Raw genomic sequence first — 725 nt, forward strand, 5'->3', positions numbered from 1 at the left:
GAGGATGTTGTGGTGTGTACCCTCAATTGGTTCTACTGGTTCAGCTGGGATGTCCGCCTGCAGCTCCTCTCCCGCAGCTTCAGCTATGACTGGAGCAGGGTCTACCAGCTCCTCGGTGCTCTCCACAGGGGCTGAAACTTCAGCTGCAGCCTCAGCAGCCACTTCAATGGGAGCAGCTTCAACTTCTACAGGCTCTGCAGCAGCTTCTACAGGGGCAGCTTCGGCAGATGCAGCCTCTGGGGCTTCAGCAGGAGCAACTTCAGGGGCAGTTTCCAAAACTGGTGTAGCTTCTGCAGCAGGGGCATCGCTGACTGCGGCGACAGCTTCAGCTGCAGGGGCTGCGGGTGCAGCAGGAGCTTCCGCAGCAGCAGCTTCAGCTATAGATGCAACAGCTTCGGCAACAGGTGCAGCTTCAGACACAGCCTCAACTACAGGTGCAGCTTCAGGCACAGCTTCAACTACAGGTGCAGCTTCAGGGGCAGCTTCTGCAACAGCCTCAACCACAGGTGCAGCTTCAGGCACAGCTTCAGGCACAGCCTCAACTACAGGTGCAGCTTCTGCGACAGCCTCAACAACGGGGGCAGCTTCTGCGACAGCTTCAACATCGGGGGCAGCTTCTGCGACAGCCTCAACTACAGGTACAGCTTCTGCGACAGCTTCAACAACGGGGGCAGCTTCAACAACGGGGGCAGCTTCTGCGACAGCTTCAACAACGGGGGCAGCTT

At 58.3% G+C, this 725-nt stretch overlaps 1 protein-coding gene across 1 annotated transcript in view; it reads right to left on the minus strand.

The window, feature by feature from the left end:
• Nucleotides 1–725, minus strand: part of LOC116698346 (fibrous sheath CABYR-binding protein) — a 12,104-nt gene that overhangs the window by 3,629 nt on the left and 7,750 nt on the right. The window contains exons 5-6 of the mRNA XM_032530262.1: nucleotides 483–714; nucleotides 21–404 (exon numbers count right to left, since the gene is read on the minus strand). Coding sequence (XP_032386153.1) covers nucleotides 21–404; nucleotides 483–714 — 616 coding nt within the window. The remainder of the gene's footprint in view (nucleotides 1–20; nucleotides 405–482; nucleotides 715–725) is intronic.

Source organism: Etheostoma spectabile, chromosome 11 (assembly GCF_008692095.1).
Source record: "Etheostoma spectabile isolate EspeVRDwgs_2016 chromosome 11, UIUC_Espe_1.0, whole genome shotgun sequence".
Lineage (NCBI taxonomy): Eukaryota > Metazoa > Chordata > Actinopteri > Perciformes > Percidae > Etheostoma > Etheostoma spectabile.